The 23,306-nt window shown below is 40.0% G+C and overlaps 1 protein-coding gene across 3 annotated transcripts in view; it reads right to left on the reverse strand.

Annotated features, from left to right (window-relative positions):
• HECW2 (HECT, C2 and WW domain containing E3 ubiquitin protein ligase 2) overlaps positions 1-23,306 on the reverse strand; it is a 386,375-nt gene that overhangs the window by 39,976 nt on the left and 323,093 nt on the right. For all 3 annotated transcript variants that reach the window (XM_015131908.3, XM_015131909.3, XM_077957331.1), the window contains 4 exons: positions 18,251-18,334; positions 13,968-14,077; positions 2,133-2,253; positions 515-628 (listed from right to left, as the gene is read on the reverse strand). In XM_015131908.3, coding sequence (XP_014987394.1) covers positions 515-628; positions 2,133-2,253; positions 13,968-14,077; positions 18,251-18,334 — 429 coding nt within the window. The remainder of the gene's footprint in view (positions 1-514; positions 629-2,132; positions 2,254-13,967; positions 14,078-18,250; positions 18,335-23,306) is intronic.

Below are 23,306 nucleotides of genomic sequence, written 5' to 3' on the forward strand. Positions count from 1 at the left end.
GGCAGAGAAATAAGAGCCAAGGCCCAAGAGTTTCTTCTGTGGAGGCTTCCGGGTAGAACAGCAAGATTCTAATTCATGTTTCTGAAACTGAACTTATTTAATAGAGGAAGCACGTTCTACTTAGCCCTGCAGGGCAGAAAATAAGATCACAGATCACAAAGCAATTGCATAAATGCAATTTCTTGTTTTTTTTTTTTTTTTTTTTTTTTTTCCTCGCAAAGCATCACTTTTTCCCTTTAAGAGAAAGAGAGGTCTGGAGAGAAGAAACTAAACTAGGCTTCTGTTCTCAAAAATGATCTAAAGCTACATGTTTTTACTAAAGAATTTCTATGTCAAGTGATTTAAAAGCCAGAGGAGACCTTTAAAAAAAAAAAAAACCCAAAGGTTTAAGTGTATGAGAACAGCACTTCCTGCCAGAAGGATTTCCTGTTTCAGGCAACCACAGCAACGTGGAGAAACATCCGCCGTGTGGCCACAGCCTATGTTCCACAGGCCACTTCTCTGTTCTACTCACCCTTCCTCCCCGACGAAGGTGACATATAGCTTATTTCTCTGCAGGTCTTTTCTGGAGTAGCCCATAATCTGATTAAAAGCATCTTCTAGTAAGTGATCTCTTCGGATAATTAACCTGTCCACAATGAGACAATTGGGAAAATACAGATTATTACTCTACTATTAAAGATAATTTACTTATCTTTCTAGAACATTTCCATTTGCCACAGTTAACTAGGTAAGAAGAATGTTACTTAATATCATTGCTGTCTGCAATAAAGTACACATTTGTCTTTAACTCTTAATAGCATTAGCGAAAGTTATATGAGAGAATCATTGGTACATAGAGCACCCTACCTATGACCTGTGAGAACAACTGAAGAATCCTACCTAAACGGTCAAATCAGTTTATCCCAGAAAAAAAAAAGATCATAAAACAACACCACACACACACACACACGTTTTGTTAAGTAAAGCAAGAACAACTCTATGAGGCAATGTTTTAAGCCTCAATGCACTTAGACAAGGAATTCAATTATTAAGTGCCCAGCGAGATGACTGTGAGAATGAAGAGGAAAAAAAAATTCTCAATGTCCTCCAAAGCAGTGGAGTTTCCAATAGTTAATTGTTAAATTAAGTGAATCTTGACAGTCCCTAAGGGAGAGATACAAATGAATGATGTGTGTGGTAGGTTAATCTACTTGTGATGATGACAACTAAAAGTCATTCTTCCATAGATACCAATTTGCTCTTCATGTAAATGGTAACAGGCAGAGAGATGATAGGGAGGCTGAATGCATGACAGCTGGATCATCCTAGACCTTTGTAAATTAAGTGTGAGAAAAGTAAAGCTCAGAGAAGTATGGTGTTTGGGCAGGCGGATGATTTTTTAGGGCAATGAAGGTGAAATTTAACCAAGCAAGCCTTCCTGTGGGTGGGGCAGTGAGCCGTGGGGCTGCTGTTGGTCTGGTCTCTGGACCCTCTTTCAGGCACCCAGGGTCACAGGGGGGCTCCAGTGGAGACCCTCCCTCCTCTGTCCTCTCTCAGTGGCAGAGTGATCTCCAGTGGGGACGTGGGACAGGGTTGAAGGCAGGGAGAGAAAGAAGGGTAAGTAGGGAATGGAAACAATTGTAGGCCAAACAACATGATGATGTTTCAGCTTCCCCATTTGAAGGGAGGAGGCAGATGAAGAAAGGCAGAAACAACATTCATGACATGTTCTGCTGTGAAGTTTGTTTCACAGAACTGAACAGAGCTGAGCACTATTCCTGCACTCAGGTCAGTTCAGGAGACAGAAACTTGTAGTGAAGGACATTGGGATGGCTTTATAGCTAATGAATATACTATGCACCAACAAAGAGGTACTTTTCAGAGGAAAAAAATAAATCAGCCTTTTATTTTGCCTTTATTTTTACATGAAAAGGCAGTGTCTTCACTACTTGTTTTAAAATGTTAAGCTTAATCACGTTTCATTCCAGGACTATGTTTTAGATGATCCTATAATTTACAAATGCCGAAATAATTATGCCGACTAAAATGAAGGCTAGTCATCCCAAATCACAATCAATTTCCTAGAGGCCCAACTGCGCCCCCTCCTTTCACCATCTATACATTATGTGGTTTGTGTCGCTTTGACTTACTTTAACTTCCCTGGGCCTTGTCCATATCCTTTAGTCTCTAACTTCCTGTAAAAGTTCCTCAGTTTGGCTTCAAAATCCCGCTTGTAAGGGGCTGGAGCCCGGGCATTGGCACGCTGGGTACCTACAGCAAACCACAGAGAGAGGACAATATGGATTTGTGCATCATCCTTATGTTCATCACATCACCATGGACAAAAGCTATCACAATCAACAAGTCCAATGAGGCAACTGTCTTAACTTCTGCATTTGAAGGATTAACTTCTGCAACTTGAAGGATATAACAAACCTCAACCAGGGTCCTAAGTGACGTCTTCTTTGTGGCATTTTGGTTGAGAATTAAAATCCTGTTTGAATAGTTACAATGGTGCCCATGTGTTTCTCAAGTATGGTTCCCCTTTTCAGTCCAAACTAATATGAGTCAAACAGAGTTACTCATGTCTAGTAGTAACTGTTAGGATGAAATGTCTTTGCTTGCTGCTGAAATGATATAATGGCAATTAGACAGGAAGTTGCAACGGAAAGTATGTGGTATATAAGTAAGTGGCACTAAGAGTGAGGTTTTAATCATTCACTCTAAATTCCTAACCAAAAACTCCTCACAAAACTTCTTTTTTTTTTTTTTTTTTTTTGAGATGGAGTCTCACTCTGTCACCCGGCAGGCTGGATTGCAGTGGCGTGATCTTGGCTCACTGCACCCTCTGCCTCCCAGATTCAAGCGATTCTCCTGTTTCAGCCTCCCAAATAGCTGGGATTACAGGTGCCTGCCACCATGCCTGGCTAATGTTTGTATTTTTAGTAGAGACAGGGTTTCGTCATGTTGGCCAGGCTGGTCTGGAACTCTTGACCTTAGGTGATCTGCCCACCTCGGCCTCCCAAACTGCTGGGATTATAGGCATGAGCCACTGTGATTGGCCTACAAAACTTCTTTTAGATATGCACTATCACCAAGAATGATTTTAGACACATAATTACATACATTTCATATTGCAGGGTAAAATCTTAATATAACACATACTTGCAAAAGGCACCTGTCTCTGGGTTGCACAAAGAATAAATAATATTAATATTTATTGGATTCTTTTTTTTTTTTTTTTTGAGATGGAGTTTGCTCTTGTTGCCCAGGCTGGAATGCAATGGCACAATCTCAGCTCACCACAACATCTACCTCCCAGGTTCAAGTGATTCTCCAGACTCAACCTACCGAGTAGCTGGGATTGCAGGCATGCACCACTACGCCCGACTAATTTTGTATTTTTAGTAGGGACAGGGTTTCTCCATGTTGGTCGGGCTGGTCTCGAACTCCCCACCTTAGGTGATCCACCTGCCTCGGCCTCCCAAAGTGCTGGGATTACTGGTGTAAGCCACTGCACCAGACCATTTATTGCATTCTTAACATGTGCCAAGTACTGAGAATATCTAGATTATATAAGGATATTTCATACGTTATTCAATGGCAATTATCACTAATAAAATGTACAAGTAACATTGTTTCTCTTTCCTTCTTTTCTTTTTCTTTTTTGACACGGAGTTTTGCTCTTGTTGCCCAGGCTGGAGTGCAATGGCGTGATCTTGGCTAACCCAACCTCCGTCTCCTGGGTTCAAGCGATTCTCCTGCCTCAGCCTCCTGAGTAGCTGGGACTACAGTCTTGCGCCACCATGCCCACCTAATTTCGTATTTTTAGTAGGGACGTGGTTTCACTGTGTTGGTCAGGCTGGTCTCGAACTCCCGACCTCAGGTGATCCACCCACCTCGGCCTCCCAAAGTGCTGGGATTACAGGCATGAGCCACCACACCCAGCCAATTATTCCTCTTTCCATAGAAAAATCTGGTTTTGTGTCACTGGGTGACTAAGCAGCAGACTGGGATAGAAAACTGATGATGAATATGGAAATCAGACACAGAGCCATGACAAAAACACTGGATATTTCCACTAAATATTTCCCAACCGATGAAAGAAACCAGAAAACAAAAGCTGGGAAGTCTTGTTCATTACATACCATGTAAGTTCATTAAAAATTTCTTTAACAAATAAGTGAACTAAATAGTTGTTATTCATAGTGAATACTGTGTTAGGTCCACCAATGGATGTCCAAAATGAATAAGGTGGGGTTGCTGGAGTGGAGTGGGGAAATAGAAATAAAATGTCAAAAATTAGAGAATAATTAAGTCCTGAACTAGGTGGTATATAGACTAGAAAGCAGAGGGAGCAAAGCTATACCCCTGGGGCTATACCTAGTTATATAGATACCCGTTGTTTGCCCCATAATCTTTTTTGAAGATTTTAAATTAATTGCCAACATTTACAAATTAAATTTCAAATTAAAAAATTCCAGATTATTCTCTTGAAAATTATTTGGGAAATCTTGTAACAACTGGCTTGCATTTCCTTGGGGATCCAGCGGGCAGCTGCAGCTACTCTGTTAGACGAGGCATGCTCTCACCACTCTGCGGCAGTCACTCAATGACACGGCTGCCTGTCCCCCGACCCCCGCAAGCATTTGTTAAGATTAGTGTTATACAAAAGTAATAGTAATGTTAGAAAAAAGAAGTGCGTATAAGTAGAGATCAAAGTGGAAAAGGCCTTAGGGAGGAAGCTTAATTGGAACCACACCTTGCAAAAGAAGAATTTATATTCTATACTGGAATAGAGCAGCAAGAGCTGGCATGAGCACTGCATGTGTGTTCAGAAAATGCCGAGAGAACCAAGCTAGCCTAGAGTGGAGGAGGAGTGCTGGGAGTACATGGGAAATGAAATTGATCAGAAGGGTTGGAGCCAAATTATGATAAGAATTTTTAAAACCTAGCAGAGGAGTTTGGGCATGATGAACTGAACAGTGCCTTTACAGGTTCTTGAGCAGAAGAATAACATACAAGTGGTGTTTTATTTAAGTAATTATTTTCAGAGTGTGTTGAGTAAATTAACGGTGGGTAAGAGGAAAGAGCCCCAGTTAGGAGTTGTTGCAGTAATTGAAGCCTAAGGGGATAAGGACTAGACTGGAGTGGGTGACTCAGAGAAACATCTACAATGTGAAATATGCACTGGGAAAAGAGTAAATAACCAAGGAAGAAGAATGGGAAACATGATGATAATATAAAGTATATTTACACAATAACAACACGTATTACTTGTTAAGCACCTGCTATACATTACAGGTGATGCACATTACACGGGGGATCTTGAGAAATCCTCACAAGTCTACGAAGCAGGTATTACTAGGACCGTCATACACCACTTTGCAACTAAGGAAAATGAAGGTGCAGTTTCTTGTCCAAGTCATATTCCAGTGACAGTAGATTTGGGATTTGAGCCAGATCTACCTATCTGATGCTATGAAGAGTGTGGGAAGTGATGCAGGTGGACAAGGGCACGTGAAACTTTATACATGTTGACTTGGATATGACAGCTGACCAAATGCCCTAGAGACTGAAAAATACTGGGCTGGAATTGGGGTGAGAGCTCAGGGCCACACGTGTGGATGAGCTGAGTTAGTGTGTTTATGGCACTTTATGCAGTGACTGTTGCATAAGAGATCCCACATAGGTATTAGCTGTTGTTATCTGCATAGAGGTGAATACTAAAGATGGGGAAATGAGTTGAGATTTTAGTAATGAATCTGTACAAAACTGGCTATTGACCAACAGTCTGTCTGGAGATCTGTTTGTATAGTTAGGCAAAGAGCTGAGTTATGTCAGAAAGCAAGCAAATAAGCTTGACTTTAAAGATCTGGGAGGCAGAGGAGACTTCTAGGCAGGGGTTCTCAATCTTGACTGCACATTAGAATCCCTTAGGAAGCTTTTAAAAATTCCAATGTCCAGGCCACACCCAAGATGCATTACATCAAAATGTGTAAAGACCCAGAATGTGGGGTGGGACCCAGGCATGAGTGTTAAACACAGCTGTCCAGATGATTCCAACGTGTAGCTATGGCTGAGAACCACTATTCCCTCATTGGAAGGTCAAACATCACCAATGAAACACATGGGCAGCATCCAAGAACTAACACAGGGCAAATGTTTCCTGTGTACCAAAAGGCATCATTTGCAATACAAAGGAACATTATCTGCATGAACACAAGGCTGCTGTCCTAGATGGATGAGGAATAGGACAGTGCAGTTCAAGTCCACTCAGGGGCGGCACAGTCACGGTGTCAGTGCTCCAGTCTGAGAAACTGCAGACTAGAAAACCCAGACAGTGCAGAACGCAGCTGTAATGAATCAACTTTCAAGAGCAAAATCATTGACAAGAAAGAGAAAAATGAAGGACAAAGAACTGAATGAAAATCTTTTAAGACACAAAACAAACTTTTTTTTTTTTTTTTTTTTTTTTTAGACGGAGTCTCGCTCTGTCGCCCAGGCTGGAGTGCAGTGGCGCGATCTCGGCTCACTGCAAACTCCACCTCCCGGGTTCACGCCATTCTCCTGCCTCAGCCTCCAGAGTGGCTGGGACTACGGGCGCCCGCCACCATGCCCGGCTAATTTTTTGTATTTTTTTAACAGAGACGGGGCTTCACCGTGTTAGCCAGGACGATCTCCATCTCCTGACCTCGTGATCTACCCGCCTTGGCCTCCCAAAGTGCTGGGATTACAGGCGTGAGCCACTGTGCCTGGCCAAGAAACATGCTTTTTTAACAGCTGATTACTTTGAAAAACAGCACAGACAGTAACTACTCCTGTATAATTTGAGATGCTTAAAAGGATGTGGGAAATGCCATAACGCATTCCATCAATATCAATACAGACACAATAAAAATTAGCTCTGATTCTGTTTATACTCTAGGTAAAGGGATTTAATTATAAAAACTCTGAGATAACAATTGTTAAATGCAAAAATTCTTTTGCTCATAGTTCCATTATGAAAAAAGTCATTTACACATTACTTCATTTTAAAATTACAGTAAATTGGCCAGGCACAGTGGCTCACGCCTGTAATCCCAGCACTTTGGGAGGCCGAGGTGGGCAGATCACGAGGTGAGGAGATCGAGACCATCCTGGCCAACGTGGTGAAACTCCGTCTCTACTAAAAATACAAAAATTAGCTGGATGTGCTTGTAGTCCCAGCCACTTGGGAGGCTGAGGCAGGAGAATCACTTGAACCCGGGAGGCAGAGGTTGCAGCGAGCTGACATTGCACAACTGCACTCTAGCCTGGCAACAGAACGAGACTCCGTCTCAAAATAAATAAATAAATAAAATTACAGTAAATTATGCTGTTGGCCTTTGTCAAATTCTTAATAAAAGTGAGGTATAATTGCCAAGAAATTCCAGAGCAGGAAGGATGTTACTTCTACTTTGGAAATACAAAATGTTCTTGGAAGATTGAGGTAATAAAATTGTATGGGAACTACAACTGTAAGTGAAGTTCTAGGTTATAATACTTTATAAGACAGAGGAATTTCATGGTCTTTATGGTCGTAAAGAAAATCAGATACAAAAGATCCATAGTTATATCTAGAAAGTGATCAAATGAAGGGCTGACTTCATGGAGAGTCAGCATTTTGCTAATACTGTGCAGGAAAAAATTTCAGTAACAGACACTGGGGAGTTTTTGCTTTGTCATTGCAGGCAGGTCTAAAAAAACTTCTATATTGTATTACCCTATTTTCATATACTGTTACAAAATTGCATAATCATATACAAACTAAAGAATTCTATCTGACAAAATATTTCAGAAGACACTAGAAATAGCTTGGCATCCAACTCCCGGGCAGTCTCAGTCTTTTTTGATTCTGGGTGTGTGACCCAGAACCTGCATTGTTCTGATGACTAGCACTGGTTCTCCACATTGGACAGGGGCTGGATCTTAGCCTGATCCAGCATGGCTCCATGCTGTCCTGGGACAGCTCAGAAGCTTACCTCTTTCCTGCTTCACTTTCAAAAAATCCCTATGACATTTAAAACAAATGCCCTGTGAGTGAATGAAAACAAAACATCAAGCACTACAATAATTTCTGGAAGGCTCCATCTTCTGGAACATAGCTCAACACTGGAACTTAAGAAAAAACACGTCCAAATCCCTGGCACAAAGCACAAGCACTGAAGACCTGGCATTTTTGCTTTATTCTCTGAGTAGTAAAAGGCCCTCAGGTCATTTCTTGGAGCTTGTTGATGCTCATGTACATACCATTTATTGAAAATAACTTAATGCTCTGACTTCTCAAACCTTGACAGAGATCTTGGCAGGGAAGTGATTTATTAAAGGGAAATGTAAAGGGTCTGCCAATAGCAGGCACCCTCTGACAGCTCTATGGGTGAGGACAAGGGAGACTAACAGCAACAAAAAGTTAAGTCTCTATATTATGATAGAGACAGTGTCTGGGGCTTTCTTCTGGTCTCTGGGATCACAACTTCCCCATCCCTAACCACCCAGGGAGCATCCTTCATTTGTGCAATTTGGTTCCTACATCATCTTTGTAGGGCTGAGTCAAGGGAAGGGATCAAACACCTTTTCTAAAAACAGGTCTAAAGCTATTTCAGGGACTGTAGGAAAGGTGGGGAAAGGAAGAGGACAGATGAGAGAGAGACAGAGAGAGAGAGAGAGACAGAGAGAGAGAGAGAGAGACAGAGAGGAATAGAGAGGGAGGAAGGAAAAAAGGAGAGAATGAGCAGAGAAGAGGAATTGTGAAAAGAGGAGAAGATGACATAAACAGCTGGTAAAATGCTAAGTCTTTGTGGTGGGAGAGAGAAAACGAAGATCATTAAGGGTACACAATGTGTTGGGAGAAATAATTCCCTCTCACAACCCATCCCCTCAAGACAACCTTTAGTAAAGACCCGCAAGGCTCTTCTGTGCTCTCTGAGTGTGTTACTTCTGTTGAGGGTGACTTTCTGCTGGTGCTAGTTTCCAGGGAGTCCAGCTCTAGTCAAGTAACAAGAGCTCTGCATCATGATTCATGGGCACAATGATTCCCCCAAACCATGAAATAGCCTCAATGTGCTGTGTATAGGAAAGTAAAGAGAAATATAATCCATTTATGAAAGAGTTTCAGTAAATAGTGGGTTAAACAACTTCTCATACAGTTAAAATCATAGCTTTGGTTACCTGGAAAATCCACATAAGAGAGCACATCTCCAATAATATCAGATAAATTAGGTATTACTGCATTTAATTTCCTAGAAATGTGCAGCTTATATAAACTTCTGGGTCCCATATTTGGCATAATAAGCCACATGGTGTTTGGAAAGATCTTTTCCTTCTGGCATCACTGAGGTTGGGATTGGCATTATAATGGTCCTAGAAAAACAAACCTTCACATTCCAAAATTTTGACAAATTTTGGTGAGCACTCTAACAGCTGCAAAAAGCAGTGAGTCAAAGTTTCCAAAGCCCCTCTCTCTTCTGCACTTGAAAATACATGTCAATGTGCTTGGAATGAGGAAAAGTGTGGAAAGTTTACCAGTTTCCTAGGAATTCTCAATGAAGATCATTAAAATTTATTACTGTCATAATTTTCACGATATTATTCTCATACCACTAAAAGGGGTGAAATTATAGTCACGAGGAGGATCAGACCACTTCAAAAAATCTGTTTGAAATGTTGCTTTCACAAAACCTTCAGGAATACTGGTAGAAGGAGAAGCTATTTTATTCAAAGAAACAGAAGATGCCTCCAGAGGGGAAATGAGGTTAGGTAGGCCTGCCCTGGTATCATGTGGAATTTGTTATAGTGACTTCCATTGATATCAGGCCGTACAACCCAGTTTCAAGATCAAACAAAGCCCACTGAAACAGAGTAGGCCAAAAATATGGAGATGATTCTTCCTGAAAATTAAAACCACCACAAACACTGCTAGCAATTTAGATATATTTGGGTTACACATGTCTTTGGAAAATGTTTAACTTTAAATGTAAGTTTCTAGAATGGATTTGATTGTCACCAAGGATTACTCATGTGCATTTGCGATGCTAAATGAGGAAGTAAACTTAGCCACATTTAGAACGCTCATACAGTCTTGAAGAATGTGTACAGTCTTCAATGCATGCCTTTAAAGGGCATGGAAGGGGCAGCATCTGGCAATCTACCTTTTCTTCAGTGAAGACAGGCCACACAAAAGGCCTGGAAAAGGACAGCCTTGACTGGCACAAGCAACAATCCACATGGCTTCACGTCTTTAACCATAAAACATAGGTAAAGGGATGGTCCACTTTAAACCCCAGCATAGGCTCTTACTAAGACAAAGACCACTCTGAATGATTAAGTATCTAAGCAGACAGCTCTGCAAATCAGCGTCTGTTTGTTCCAGTAATTAATGGTTCAAATGTGAACAACCTATACTTCTCAGAATCAAATTTCCAGAAAAAAAGAAAGAAAACACACTAACCTTTATTGGCTACTTGTTATGTTCCAAGCACCAACCAAAGTGTTCTCCAAAAATAATCATGAGAGGTGAGGTAATTATTATTATCCCTATTTTACAGAAAAAGAAATCCAGGCTCAGGGAAGGAGGTACCCTGCCCAAAGTCAGATAGCTGGTAAAAGAATGAGGCCAGTTGGGAATTTCATGAAGTTTTCCCCTAAACCTTTAAACCTACCTGTAGTGTCATACATTTCCTTTCAACCTGTGCCATCAAAACAGGTATCCCTATTTTGTTTCAAAGTTGGCCTGTGTTTCTGCCTTCAGTGTCATGCTGTCCATGAGCCTGCCTTATTCCACAAACCATTTTCCTTCCACTCACGTCCTGTGTCCTCTGCACACGTATGCTCAACTTCCCAACCTAAAATCCCTTCCCTCTCTCTTCTCCTAACTACTGTTCTATTTTGCTTTCTTTTCACCTCCAGATTTCATGAAAAGAGCATTTGACTTCTGCTTCAGATCCTGTATCATCTGTCACCAATCAAGATCCGGTTTATAACCTATTACTTCACAGAATCTCTTTGGCAAAGACCATTTATAACATCATGATTTTCAAATTGAAATGAGGCCTCTTTTCAGATCTCATCCTTTTCAGATGCCCCACCCCCCTTTTGAGACAGGGTCTCACTCTGTTGCCCAGGCTGGAGTGCAGTGGCATGATCATGGCTCACCGCAGCCTCGACCTTCTGAGCCCAAGCAACCCTCCCACCTCAGCCCCCATGAGTAGCTGGGACTTCCTGAGCCCTTTGAGCATATGGCTCTACTGACCACTCCTCTGTGAAACCTGGCTCCCCTGAAAAGACTTTCCTAACTCTATTCAACATCTGTTGGCTCTCTTTCTTTCACTTGCTTCTCTGTCTCAGCTCATCCCTTAAATATTGAAGTTTCTCATGTCATCACCCACTATTTCCTCTCCTTTTCAATGACTTTCTCCCCAATTGCTCTAATCTATACTCTAGGTTTCAGTTGCCACCAGTACACTGAACTCCTTGTTTTCAACCTCTCCTGTGCGACATGGCTGCCATTTCCAGCTGTCTTTGGGAATCTGCCATTGACGGCCCAAAGATTTCTCAATAAAACTTATCCAACACCAAACTCATTCAATCTTCCCATTTGAGTCTAACCATTTCGCCTTCTTGGCAGAGGGTGCTACCATCTGCCTGGTAGCCTACGTAGTGAAGGCCTTTGAATCTTCCTTGACTCTTCCCTACCTCTACTCAAAGTCCTGATGTCTCTGCATCCTACATATCCCTTCAATTCGTTCCCTGGTCTCCATCTCCACTGCCTAGGCCAGTCTTTCATCATGTTACTCTGGCTAATGAAACAGCCTCTCTGAGAATCTGTCTCCAGTCTCTCATTTTCTAATTTATCCTCCCAATTGCCACCAGACTGACTGATCTTTGAAAAACAGGATATTATTTGTATTCCTCTGCTTATACATTTTCAGTGGCTTCACATGGACTATAGAATAAGGTTGGCTGGATATGGTGGCTCACACACTTTGGGAGGCCGAGGTGGGCAGATCACTTGAAGTCAGGAGTTTGAGACCGGCCTGGCCAACATGGTGAAATCCAGTCTCTATTAAAAATACAAAAATTTGATGGGCATGGTGGCACGTGTTTGTAATCCCAGCTACTGGGGAGGCTGAGGCAGGAGAATTGCTTGAACCTGGGAGGCGGAGGTTGCAGCGAACCAAGATCACGCCACTGCACTCCAGCCTGGGCGAAGAAGTGAGACTCTGATTCAAAATAATAATAATAATGATAATAATAATAATGATGCCTCAATGACCAACCAGCCCTAGCCTACCTTTCCAAACTGAGCTTTGAGAACTTCCCTTCCCTTGTATCTATTAACTACACGTGTATCTATTTCCTACACTACTTGCATGCTTCTATGGCTTAGCTTATGCTACCTGATATGGTTTTTTTGGATGTTTGTTCCCTCTAAATCTCATGTTTAAACATAATCCCCAGTGTCAGAAGTAGGGCCTTGTAGGGGGTGTTTGGATCATAAGGGCAGATTCCTCATGAATGGCTTAGCACCACTCCCTTGGTGATGAGTGACCTCACAGGAGATCTGATTGTTTAAAGGTGTGCGATACCTCCTCGCTGCTCTCTCTGGCTCCCACTCTCACCATGTGACATGCTGGCTCTCCATCACCTTCTGACATGAGTGGAAGTTTCCTAAGGCCCTCAACAGAAGTCAAGCAAATGCTGGCACCATACTTGTCCAGTCTGCAAAACCATAAGCCAATGAAACCTCTTTTCTTTATAAATTACCCAGCCTCAGGTTTTCTTTATACTTACACAAGAATGGCCCAACACATTACCCTCTTCACTAGAATGCCCTTCTTTCTTTGGTCCACCTGGTAAACTCCTATTCATCATCCTTCAAGGCTCCACTTCATACTTCCCCAAATACCCCATCCCCAGCCCTGAAAGAATAATTGCTCCCACAGCTGTGTTCTCATACATTTCTTCATTACAGGACTAACTACAGAGCTTCACAGAGTCATTTGTTGACTCACTGCCACACCATGAATTCTTCAAAGGAAGAAACTGTATTATTCATCTCTGTAGTCCTAGAGTCTAATTCAGTGCTTGGATCATAGTTGGATGCTCCATAAATCTGTGTTAAATGAACAAATTAATAGATCTTTTCCTGTTTGCAGTATCCAATCAGGCTGCAGCTTCATTATCATTGCAGTATGTGAAAACACATGTTATATATACCAAAGAACATACAGCAGCTTAGTGACACATACGGAGTTTGCATTTCTACCGAAATTGTTTTCAATTCTGATAGCTGTTAAAGTGTGAACAATGCATTGCCTATAATAAGGACCTATATACAGCTGATATTCTGTCAACATCATGACTGCCTTCATTTTCAAAGCTTATTTGCCAAGCTGCATTTTCTACCATTTGCTCATCCACCTACTCACTCACTCATTCATGCCTATCTCTTTCAAAAAGAGATTGAATGTACACATTTCAGTTTACCTATCAACATGTTCTATTTGCCAGTCCATCTCTGTTCTATCTAACGCAATTAATGAATACTGTAGGAAAGAATGTCCAAGTCTATTAAACTGAATAATTTCAATTCCATATTATTTCTTGAGAGTGGAGACTTTATCTTCATTGTATATCAAAAAAGTTCTCTTCGCTAGAACTTTCTAAAGTCAAAAAGCAACCTAATATTTTGTGTCCTGATATTGTATGACATAACATCATGAAAAGTAAATTCTATATCTGAGTATGTCATACCACTAATCCTCCTATTCATTATCTCTTTGTCAAAATGAATCCTTATGGAAATAAGCCACTCTTAAGAGACAGGAAATACACACATGTATCTATGCTAACACCAAAGATGTACCTGAAGTGTTCCCTTCCTGTCCTGTCTTTAGGGAGGAGAGAACGTCTGGCTTGAAGGTTCACTCCTCAGAGAATTCACTGCGAGCAGCAGGTGGACTCACCTGGTGAGTTCTGAGGAGATGACACGGGAGAGCCACGTGGGGACTGACAGTAGCTGGGGTAGAGTAAGGCATGTGGAGGCACATATGACATTATCTCTTCTTCAAATAAGCTGGGGAAAGACAAGAAGCAAAATGGGTCCTTCAGCCAAAGTAGTGCTGAAAAGCCTAAATCCCAACAGGGTAGAATATTCCATCCAAGATCCGGTTTACATCCCAAAGAGAGCACCTACCCCCTTTCTCTTGCAGGTAATTCTTGGGACAAAATGGCTGGCTGTGGTACTTTTTGTGAACCCTGCGGCTATTTGACTGTGTTCCTACCAACTTTGGACAACGTGATTTTATTTTACTATTTCAATATATAAGTTTGAGTGTACATGTTTGTTTGAAAATCATACCTGGGTTTTCAGATTTGGAAACAGGATTCCAACACAAAATAGAAAATGTTTATTGAGAACTCATCATAAATACACAAAGTATGTTATATATCCTCATTCCAATAAATAAACAATAGGGTCTCAGCCTTCGAAGGGCTTAGGATTTAACTGGATAATTAAAAGCAAAATAAAACAAAACACCTCCTAAATAACTACAATCACAAAATAATTAGCTCCCTTGTTTACCCTGGCTACTATTTTTCAAACGTGAGGATTTGGATCTTAGACCATTTAATTGTCTTCTTTCTTCTCCATATTGAAATGTCTGTTTATGATATTCTCCTAAAGGAGAGTAACCAGAGACCTGAGCTCTATTCAGCTGTACAAGACAGTGTCAATTTGTACTCCAACAAGTCTGTAGAAACTGCAATGCCACTAAGCCCAGCCAGACAAGAGTTCTTATGTATCGTTAGGTATTTCAGACTTTTGGACTTTTACAAATCTAATAGTGTGAAATGGTATCTCATTATTTGAAACTACACTTATAATTACTAGCATCTTTCCATGGGTTTATTGGCTATTCACACTTCCATTTCTATGCCTTTTCATATCCTTTATCCATTTTTCTATTGGGTTCTCTTCTTTTAAAGGCCTTCTTTATGTATCCACAATCTGGTTTTCTTTCTTTTCTTTCTTTCTTTCTGTTTTTTTTTTTTTTTTTTTTTTTTTTTTTTTTTTTTTTTCCCGAGACAGAGTCTAGCTCTGTTGCAATGCTGGAGCACAGTGGCGTGATGTTGGCTCACTGCAACCTCCACGTCCTGGGTTCAAGTGATTCTCCTGCCTCAGCCTCTCAAGTAGCTGGGACTACAGGTGTGAGCCACCATGCTCAGCTACAATATATATATATATATATATATATATATATATTTTTTTTTTTAAGTAGAGATGGGGTTTCACCAAGTTAGCCAGAGTGGTCTCGATCTCCTGACCTCATCATGATCCGCCTGCCTCAGCCTCCCAAAGTGCTGGGATTACAGGCATGAGCCACTGCGACCGGCTGATCTGTTTTTTTTTTTTACGTGTTATAAACCTATTCTTCCAGCTGATTTTCTTTCTCTATGCCTTTATATGTGGTATCTTTCATTATATCCATTTAAAAATATTTATGTAGCCAAATTTATCAATCATTTCTTATATGAGCTCTGATAGAGGTATATTTTTTTACATGAATTGAATTAGTGAAAAGATACATGAAATAGAAAAATCAATAACAAATTCAACAAGGTCATTTAAAAATTATTGGATTTTAAAATAACCTTAGTGGAAAATAACTTTACATGGGTTTATTTTGAACTGAATAATGTCCTAGAGCAATACTATCTCTACATTGCAGCTTACTGATAATCAAGTCAATTTGTACCAGGAGTGATTTTCCTTTTTAAGAAATTAGACAAAACATTAAAATAGATACAAAGGCTTCCATTATGTAAGTGACAAGTATGCTGACTGAAGTTTGTAGTCACTAATTCAAATCGTTCCAATTTCAAAGTAAAATAAAAAATAAAGGGCTGGGTGTTGTAGCTCACATCTGTAATCCTAACACTTTGGGAGGTTGAGGCAGGTGGATTGCCCGAGCTCAGGAGTTTGTGACCAGCCTGGGCAACACGATGAAACCCCATCTCTATTAAAATACAAAAAATTAGCCAGGCGTGGTGCAATGCACCTGTAGTCCTAGCTACTCGAGAGGCAGAGGCAGGAGAATTGCTTGAACTCAGGAGGTGGAGGTTGCAGTGAGATGAGATCTCACCACTGCACTCCAGCCTGGGCAACAGAGTGAGACTCCATCTCAAAAAATAAATTAAATAAATAAATAAATAAATAAATAAATAAAGAATTGAGGACATGAATAAAACCCCAAATTTTTCAATAATCACTAATTACATTACTTAAGTATGTCCATATAATACATTGTGTTGTTTACTATTATTAAAATAATAAACACATGTGATCACCCACATGAAAAGTCTAGAATTTAATGACATCATTTGTATGCAATAATTATAGAACTATTATATGTAAGAAAATTTCTCACACTTCTCCAAAGGCCCATTAGCTTTAGAGAACCTGCTTATTTTCCCAAAGAGGAGAAAATGCAGCCTTGCTCTTTATGTATGAATGAGTTCTGAATTATTTGAATTCAAATACATTTGAATTCTACTACACAACACATAGAAACTCATGCAAACTGTTGTGTTATCAAAATACAAATATTCTAAGCTATAGTATAATAAATTTAAGACTATACCATCTAAATGTAATTTAACTATGGATAGGTGAGTGATAATTATGACTTCTTTTTTTACTAATTCCAAAAGCAGAATTCTTAGTTTAAAAGAAAAAAACCTTAGCTTTCTATAACGAAGAAAAAGAGCATATCCTGGCCAGAATTCTGTTAACAGAAAGTTAAACTATTTTATCACCAACCAAACCATGATAGAAACATCACACTCTAATATTAATTGACCAGTAGTCTTCCTGACCACCTAGCATACTATATGCAGCTTTCAGAACTGGCTCAATACCACAGGAGAGAGGCCACCCACTAGGTTGAGAAGCTACCCCCACCATAGGTCCTATTCAGAGTCAATGGAAGTGAAGTATTATAGAAAGTGACTACATCCCTTTGAATTATGCTTTGACTACACATAAAGAAAAATAACGTGGCTCATGCCTGTACTCCCAGCACTCTGGGAGGCTGAGGCAGGCGGATGACAAGGTCAGGAGATGGAGACCATCCTGGCTAACACGGTGAAATCCCATCTCTACTAAAAATACAAAAAATTAGCCGGGCGTGGTGGTGGGCGCCTGTAGTTCCAGCTACTTAGGAGGCTGAGGCAGGAGAATGGTGTGAACCCGGGAGGTGGAGCTTGCAGTGAGCTGAGATTGGGCCACTGCACTCCAACCTGGGCAACAGAGCGAGACTCCGCCTCACAAAAAAAGAAAAAAAAAAGTAACTTTCTGACAACAATCACATGGGCAGTCAGAAATACGGCAACAAATAGGGCAACTATGGAATGGCGAATTAGAAATGGTCAGGGTCAAGATAATCATGAATACTTGAATGAGGTTATTAGCACTCAGGGATAAACAGAACCTTGCCTGAAAGGCTCAGTATGACGTTCCCTTTAATTCTATGGAGGTTACGGGGATGAGCATCCCAACCACTGGGTAGAGCAAAGCATTATTTTACTTTGGCTTGCCTACATTTGAGGGATAATACAAAAAAATGAGAAAGTCTTTTGAAAACTTGCCAGTTTCCTTTCTAAACTACTCTAAAATTTAAAACCAAAGCTGAACCATCGGGGGGTGAAAAAACAAAAAACAAAAAACAATTGGTCAGTTTTATGAAGGGCTATCAAGTTGGCAGTGAGTAGTATGGACCAAATGTCAACTTTCTGATATGATTTCCCAAACGTACACTCTCAAAACCACAAGGTAAATAAATAATGTCTTGAGTCAGCAAAAGGGGACAAAACATATTTTGAGAAAAACATTTGAAAGAATATATAAACAGAAGGGGTAAACACTGAGGGGTAAACGGTAGATGGTTTATTCAGATACCCTTCTGTTCCATTCTGTGAGTGGCAGATTCTATTCATTACAACCTTTCCCTTTTCCAGTACCATCTCCCTTGCAAGCAGGGTAAAAAGAAAATTAAACAGATATCAGTGTAACAAATGCAACCTGAAGTGAATGATCACTCAATCAGTGCCCTAAATCTTCAACGTATTTCCACAAGTCTACAGAATAAGAATAATTTAAGAATATTGGCATATTATTTTCCCCAATATTCCATGATATCTGATGACAGGAGACCGTCTGCTTCAAGAGTGAGTGTTATGTACGTACCTCAGCAACATAACGAGGTCTGCATCGCTTGAAAGGCGCACCAATCCTGGAGTCCCTTCAGTTCGGATAAATTGGATCTTCTCCCTATTCAAGAAAAGAAATAGCACAAAATGTATATGGTAGACCTTTAGGCTATAACTCAGTAGTAAAGAGCATTTTTTATAATAGTCATGACGTTTTTTGGTACCTATTATGTGGCAGCTACTGTGTGATACCCTAGGAATACACATCCAAGAGAGACATGGTCTTTGCCTTCAACCGGGGTATCCTGTAAGCATCAACACCTCCCAGTTCTAAAGTTGTGGGGAAAAAGATTCTTTCACTGGCTTCCCCATTTTGCTGCCCAACTACTACTATAAATAGTATACCATTCAACCAATAAAATCAGTGTCTGCTTTGAGTTAAAGCTGACTGTGGGCCTGAATCTTAGCGATAGTCTTAGGCTGATCCCCTGCTGTTCCAAAAAAGGATTGTGTTGGGAGAGTCATCTATTTTCCTGAGGCCATACTGTTAAGTTACATGTGATGAGCTCATTCCTAATTGGAAGCAGATAGTATCTATGCATTATATATTCAGTATAAAAGCATATGCCTTTTTTAAATAAACACTGAAATACTTTGCTACAACAGTTGGTGAAATAGATTGTGTGCATACCTCTACAAACGTACATATACCTATATATGTCAAACACAACAAGGTGAGTTATTTCTACCACTATTTTGTTACAGATAAATGTGATAACACCAGTTTTTTTTTTCTTTTTGTTTGATGAGTCATCATCATGTCACTATTTTCAATCTGTTAAATGAATACAACTGTAATAATTTTTTTCCTAGTTGCTTTCTTCCCTTATTTACATCGTGCTATTTTAAAGCACACCATATTAACTTTTATAAGGTGAAGAAAAAAATAAAAACACAAACTATGGTACTAAAATCATTCTATTTCATTGGAATATAGAGGATAATGCAAAAACGCAATTTTATTCTGAGTGCTATGGACAATGTATTCTGATTCCTGTACCACAAAGTAAAACACCAATCACTGATACAAGTGTTTATTTAGATTCAGTTCTTATCTACAAAGCAACTTGTTTTTCCATTTGATATTTTCACAAAGTTCCACCGATTTTTTTGTTTGTTTTGAGACAGGGCCTTACTCAGTCGCCCAGGCTGGAGTGCAGTGATGTGATCTTGGCTCACTGCAACCTCTGCCTCCTGGGTTCAAACGATTCTCCTGCCTCAGACATTTGAGTAGCTGGGATTATAGGCATGCGTCACCACGCCCAGCTAATTTTTGTATTTTTGGTGAAGATGGGGTTTTTCCATGTTCGCTATGCTGGTCTCAAACTCCTGGCCTCATGTGATCTGTCTGCCTTGACCTCTCAAATGCTGGGATCACAGACATGAGCCACGATGCCTGGCCAAGTTCCACTGATTTTTGTATTTCCAAATTTCAAAGATTTTTTCTTAAGATTGCTTGCTGACTTGAAGGCCCTGAGGTGGAAGACAAGGTTTCGTGTTCACATGAAAAATTCCCTAATGCACAGAAAAGTCAGTGGATTTGCCCTTAGCCATACAGCTTACGAGGTATGACAAACAGAGTTCAGTCCTTGATTTCTTCTGGCTAGATCCATTTTATATGATAGATGAAGCAGCTAATCTTTAGTAATTGCCAAATTTTTATTTCTGTACTTTATTGCCATCAGCTAACTACTTTTTTTTTTTTTTTAAAGACTATTAGAAATTAGTGGCAGGCATGTACGTAAAGGAGTGCTCAGAAGGCCAGCCTCTCTCTGCTGAAGGTTATTTCAGTGAAGGCTTGACCAGGCGGAACATTTTCCCTCAAGTGTTGGAATCATATACATCTGAAACACGTGATGGAAACCCAGGCCCATTCTGGTGAATGGTTTTTCTGATAAGAGATGTAAATGTTGGCTAATAAAAGCTAAATCAGAGAAAAGTTATCTTGAAGAAAAATGAATAATAACTTAACCAAAGAACTACTCTTATAAGGGTCAGTAACACTATGCTTTGATCTTGAAGAATCAAAAGCTGTCTCCCACAAATATGCAGCTTATCTCTTTTGTCTATCAACACAGTGAATCCAGGCAAATAGAACAAGACAAAAAACAAACAGGCTGAGCACTCTCCCCTCCTTCCTTAACTGGAGCTACACAGAAGGAGTTGAGTGATGGTAGATATCAGGCCCTGGACTGCAGCTTGTAAGTTTCCTGTGAATAAGAAAAACATCATCGCTTCTTGAGTCACAAGGATGATAGGGTGAGAAAAAGAAAGGACAAAGGCACCAGAGGAAGTATGCCAACTGGGAAAGTTTTCATCACTTTCCAGATGTAAACTAGCAGGCTGTGAAGGCAACTGGTCTGATTTTTCAGGTGAGAATATATGAGAGGTAGGCTGAGACCAGTTTTCTACCAGGCCAGCTAATTTATCACAATGACAAGCTATGGGTCATATTCTTCCAGGAACCAGACACTGGAACATGTCGTCTGATGTACATCACACCACTAAGTACTTTCTTATGTTGATATTGATTCATTCTTTCAGTGAACATTTTCTGTGTGCCTACTGTGTGCCAGTCATGGTACCATACACGGGAATCCAATGGGGAGTAAGAGAAAGTCCATTTTCAAGGCGCTTACAGTGCAGTGGAAGAAAGTCAAAAGGTAATTCTCATTTGATGTCAAAATATTTAAATTCTTCTGTTCACTTAATTGAGCTGTGGTTAGGCTTTATACCTGCTCCTGGTCTAAACAGTTATTTATAAAGTCCTTTCACGTAGAAACAAAGAAGGCATTAGTTTACTGCCTGTAAAGAGAGCAGATCAAGGCTGAGGAAGAGACAGAAGTTAGCAGACATCCCGGAAATGTCACCAATCTTTTCTGAGAAAAACAAAGGAACTGCTTCTTGGTTACCAGGTATTTGCCCAATATGCTATAGACCAGTGATTCTCAAACTGGCATCCTTGGTCTACCAGAAATTTGCATACATCAGCTCAAGCTCTGCAAGAATTTTTAAATGTTGTGTCTTCACTTTGATGATCAAAGCACATGAAATAATATAATAATATTTTAGATGAGATGGATGACATTTATGACTGAATCTTGCCATATGACTTTGGGTCCCATGTTTGTATTTATAGGGCACTTGGTGCAAAGTGATCAGAGATGAGCTTTTAAAGGGACGGTGAACACACCTGGCTGCCCTTAGGCTGGCAGGGCCTTGATGTTCAATATGATAATAACACCAGTCCCCATCTGCCACTTACGCACACTTCGCTTACCAATTAGAAAAACCTTTTCTTCTGCAGTATTAACTTGCATCATGAAAACGATCAAGGGAGGTTAAGTAATGTATATGTAAATTACCATAGTCTAAAGAGAAAACAAAAGAGATGGATTTAAAAAGAAAATTATGCATTCATGCTAAATAATGCATAAAAGATACCCTGGCTTATTCTAAGAACAAAAGTTCTGCAATAGTTTGCAAATAGAAAAGTGGTGGTAGAATCCACTCATCCCAGGGCACATTCAGTGATATGTTTTATCTTTCAGTATTGTATTTTGGGTTACATTATTAAATGAATTGGCTTATCAAACCAATGAATCAGTAGATAAAAATAAGCTTTTTGTTAAGAAGGAAAAACAATGACTGTGATAATTCCAAGGCGGCACATGCTAGGCCAGAGATGCAAAATCAAAAGAATCAAGTCAAACACAAGCACAGAAAAGCACAAATATGTCTTTCCACCGATAATGGTCTCAACATCGGTGATCTGGCTTCTGCAAAACAAAATATCCTCACATTAATAGCATTAATTCAAATATTATTGATTTTTTTTCTAGTTTTTAACTTAATTTGTATGTCTTTTGGTTTTGTAGTTTATAAAAGCTGTAAGCTTTTATTATACATATTTTATATTTGTACACATTTAAGTTTAAAATAAAAGCGATTAATGTCAACATTATAGGTCTGCGATATTTCTTTTTCTTTTTAGAGTGGAAAATAACAGATGTGACTCCTACAAATTTTCATGAGTCCACGCAGCGTTTGGAATAACATAACAAGTTTGAGAAATGTTGTTAAAGACAACCGACCATGACTAGAGGAATATTTGAAAATTACTTTAATATATTTATTCAAGTTTATTAATGTATACAGTTAGAAGGAATCTGTGGCAGTCCTCTCTGTTGCCTAGCCTAGAGTGCAGTGGTACAATCATGGCTCACTACAGCTTCAAACTCCTGGGCTCAAGTGATCCTCTTGCCTCAGTCTCCTGAGTAGGTGGGACTACAGGTATGTACCACCACACCCGGCTAATTTTTAAACATTTTTGTAGAGACAGGGTCTTGCTATGTTGTCTGGGCTGGTCTTGAACTCCTGGCCTCAAGTGATCCTCCTGCCTCAGCCTCCCAAACTGCTGGGATTATAGGAGTGAGTTACTTACTGCATTAGCCTGGCTTCTTCCTTAACAAATAAATTCAATTCAACCTTAGTGGTATATAATGAAGATTAAGGTTATATTAATACAACATATTGTCATTTGGTCCTCTCTACATGGGTACATTTATCTCTCTGTGCCCCTTAGAGTACATTCTAGCACTTTTATGGGTGCACCTTCTGATTTGGCTAGTGAGGTACAACTTAAATTCCTTTTGAAACACAAGTTTCTTGAGGGCAAAAGCCTTTTCTCCTTTATCTTTCTTTTGAGATGGAGTCTCACTGTGTCACCCAGGCTGGAGTGAAGAGACTCAATATCGACGCACTGCAAACTCTGCCTCCTGAGTTCAAGTGATTCTCCTGCCTCAGCCTCCAGTGTAGTTAGGATTACAGGAATGCGCCACCACATCTGGCTAATTTTTGTATTTTTAGGGGAAACAAGGTTTCATATGTTGGCCAGGTGAACTCCTGACCTCAAGTGATCCACCCACCTTGGCCTCCTAAAGTGGCTGGGATTACAGGCGTGAGCTATGGTGCCCAGTTGTTCCTCCTTTATCTTTTGTGTTCCCCAAGTACCAAACACTTTTCTGTCTACC

Source organism: Macaca mulatta, chromosome 12 (genome assembly GCF_049350105.2).
Source record: "Macaca mulatta isolate MMU2019108-1 chromosome 12, T2T-MMU8v2.0, whole genome shotgun sequence".
Taxonomy (NCBI): domain Eukaryota; kingdom Metazoa; phylum Chordata; class Mammalia; order Primates; family Cercopithecidae; genus Macaca; species Macaca mulatta.